This window comes from Dendroctonus ponderosae, unplaced genomic scaffold (genome assembly GCF_020466585.1).
Source record: "Dendroctonus ponderosae isolate FM_Combo_2020 unplaced genomic scaffold, Dpon_F_20191213v2 Dpon_F_20191213_5, whole genome shotgun sequence".
NCBI lineage: Eukaryota > Metazoa > Arthropoda > Insecta > Coleoptera > Curculionidae > Dendroctonus > Dendroctonus ponderosae.
In genome coordinates, this window is record NW_026018715.1 from 14,931,614 (window position 1) to 14,933,963 (window position 2,350).

The 2,350-nt window shown below is 50.1% G+C and overlaps 1 protein-coding gene across 1 annotated transcript in view; it reads left to right on the forward strand.

The window, feature by feature from the left end:
- Positions 1 to 2,350, forward strand: part of LOC109542034 (muscle-specific protein 300 kDa) — a gene marked incomplete in the record, with an annotated part of 344,492 nt that overhangs the window by 46,765 nt on the left and 295,377 nt on the right. The window contains 4 exon segments of the mRNA XM_048666353.1: positions 521 to 1,331; positions 1,384 to 1,542; positions 1,599 to 1,811; positions 1,864 to 2,046. Of these exon segments, the coding sequence (XP_048522310.1) occupies positions 521 to 1,331; positions 1,384 to 1,542; positions 1,599 to 1,811; positions 1,864 to 2,046 (1,366 nt within the window).

The window sequence follows — 2,350 nt, forward strand, 5'->3', positions numbered from 1 at the left end:
AATTTGGGATCTTTCAGATCCTAAGTGGCTGAGATTTTCCATTTTTCAGTTAAAATTGTCTGTTTCTGGTTGAAACTTCAACTTTAGAATGTTGCCCAGCTGTTCAAAGGCACAGTCACTTAAATAATTCAAAGTTTCTATGGACAAAAGTTTCAAAGTATGTACCACCCCCTGCCGTGGGCATTTCTCCATACAAACCGCCCACTTTTGCGCATTTTCCCATAACCAACCACGCGCTTAATTTAATTTCCCTTGATGTCCGCAACAGAATGACTGGAAAACAAGCGCCATTTAAACACAAATCAGTAATTTTGAAGTCTAAAATTAACAGTCTGGGTTCGCTTTTCGGATGATATTTTGGTCGACGTTCAAAAGCGGCTCCGTGAGGTCAAAACTTAAAAATAGCGGCCCACAAACTCACTTTAGTGTACTTTAAAAATGTTGTTCAGTCACGTTGAAGCACAAAAACACGTTGTTGAATTGCGCGCTTTAACACCGGTTCTCTCAATTTCTGTTGCAGGCTTTTGCAGAACCTGACGGAGAAACAAGATCGCATCGAAGCTGATCTCGCTGAAATCGACGAGGCGCTGAGCGCGATCACGCAGAAGAAGAGCGAATTGGTGGATCTGAAGAGCGAAATCATCAATTTCTACGTGTTTGACGAGAACGTGGTGCAAACCGAAGACGATTTGGGCAAACTTGGTTCGCAGGTGCGCAGCCGAATCAACGACGCCGCCCAACTTTCATCCGACCTCAGAAGCAAGTACCAAACAGCGCAGAATCTCGTACCGTCCGACTTGGCTCAGGAACTGAACCAGTTGGAGCTGCTCACTGAGGCTTTGGACACCGCAATGGAGGACAAGGAGAAGGAGTTCAAAAAGGCGAGAACCATCCGCACCGACTACCTGACCGACGTGGAGGAGTTGCAGATCTGGATCAAAGAGTCCGAGCTGCAGCTGCAAGATCGAGCGGCCACTCCTCAGCAGCTGCACGAGAAGCTGCAGCAGATCCATTCGGAAGTCAGCGCTGTTACGGATAAGCTGGACAGAGTGACGCGCAGCGGAAAAACCATCATTGAAAAATCGCGCAAACAAGACGAGAGGGACATAGTGCAATCTACCATCGACAATCTCACCGACCAGATCAACCAAGTCAAGGCCCTGCTGGAGGAAAAACGGGACCAAGTTGGGGACATCCTGGACGCCTGGCAACGTTTCCTCGCCCTGTACCAACAGGTCGTCCAATGGACCGAGGAGAAGAGGATTTTCCTGCTGGAGCCCCTCAATGTGGGCTCTTTGCAGGACGTCAAGCAGAGGCTGCACGACTACAACGTAAGACTTCCTCCGCCACCCAGCCACCATCTAATTGAGCGCATTTTCACAGAACGCAGTCAAGAGCTGCAAGGGAGCCACCAAGAGCCTGAGCGACATGGTAAAAGAGCTGGAATACATCGGCACAGTGACCACAGTGGGCGATTTACCGAAGAAAATGGAACATGCCGAAGAAGTGAAGACCGAGGCGGAAGCCCAGATTCTAGAACGGGTTTGTATTCGCCAACCGCCAGCGATGAGCTTGCACATAACTGGCCGAACATTTAGAACGCCCTGCTGCAAGAAACCTGCGAAGAATGGGAGCAATGCGAGAAGAAAATGAAGGAGACGAGGTCCTGGACGGAGAAGACGCGCGCCGCCCTCGAGTCCGCCCAGAACAAGAAGAAGCCCCTGCGGGACCAGCACGCTTTGCGCGAGAAAATGCTGGCCGACATCCAGGTGCAACGCACGAAAATCTCCTTATCAAGCGAAAAGCTCCAGGTAACTTTCCAGCCCCCTGAAGCCAGGCTGCTTCATCCAGACGCTTTTCCAGCTCCATTTTCGCTCCGGCATCAAGGCGGACACGACAATCACCGAGTCCGTCAGCGGCCTTCTGCAGGACCTTTCCAGCCTGGATGCGTCCATCAAAGCCCAGGTCGCCCAGCTGGAAAAGGCCATCGCTCAGGTCGAGGAGTATCAGCTGGAGGTGCAGCAGTTGCGCCAGCACATTGTTCAGGTATGGCAAAGAGCTTCCGATCGAGTTGGGGTTGATTTAGTTGCCTTTGGACGTTGCGAGTTTTGGTTGAAAAGCGGTTTTAGGAGTTAGTCGGGTTCAGAGGACTTTGGGAGAGGTTCGGGAGAATCGGTTATAAAGCGGGTTGGGGCATAAAAATTATAAACCAGTTTTGAACTTTGAAGAGATCAAGTGGAAGGTCGAAAATCGGGTATGAAGATGGAAAAATCGTCTACATGTAGAAATGTTTTTCGGGCTTTGAAGCCGTGGTCCATGGGAATTTCTTCCTGACGTTTCGTCCACAACT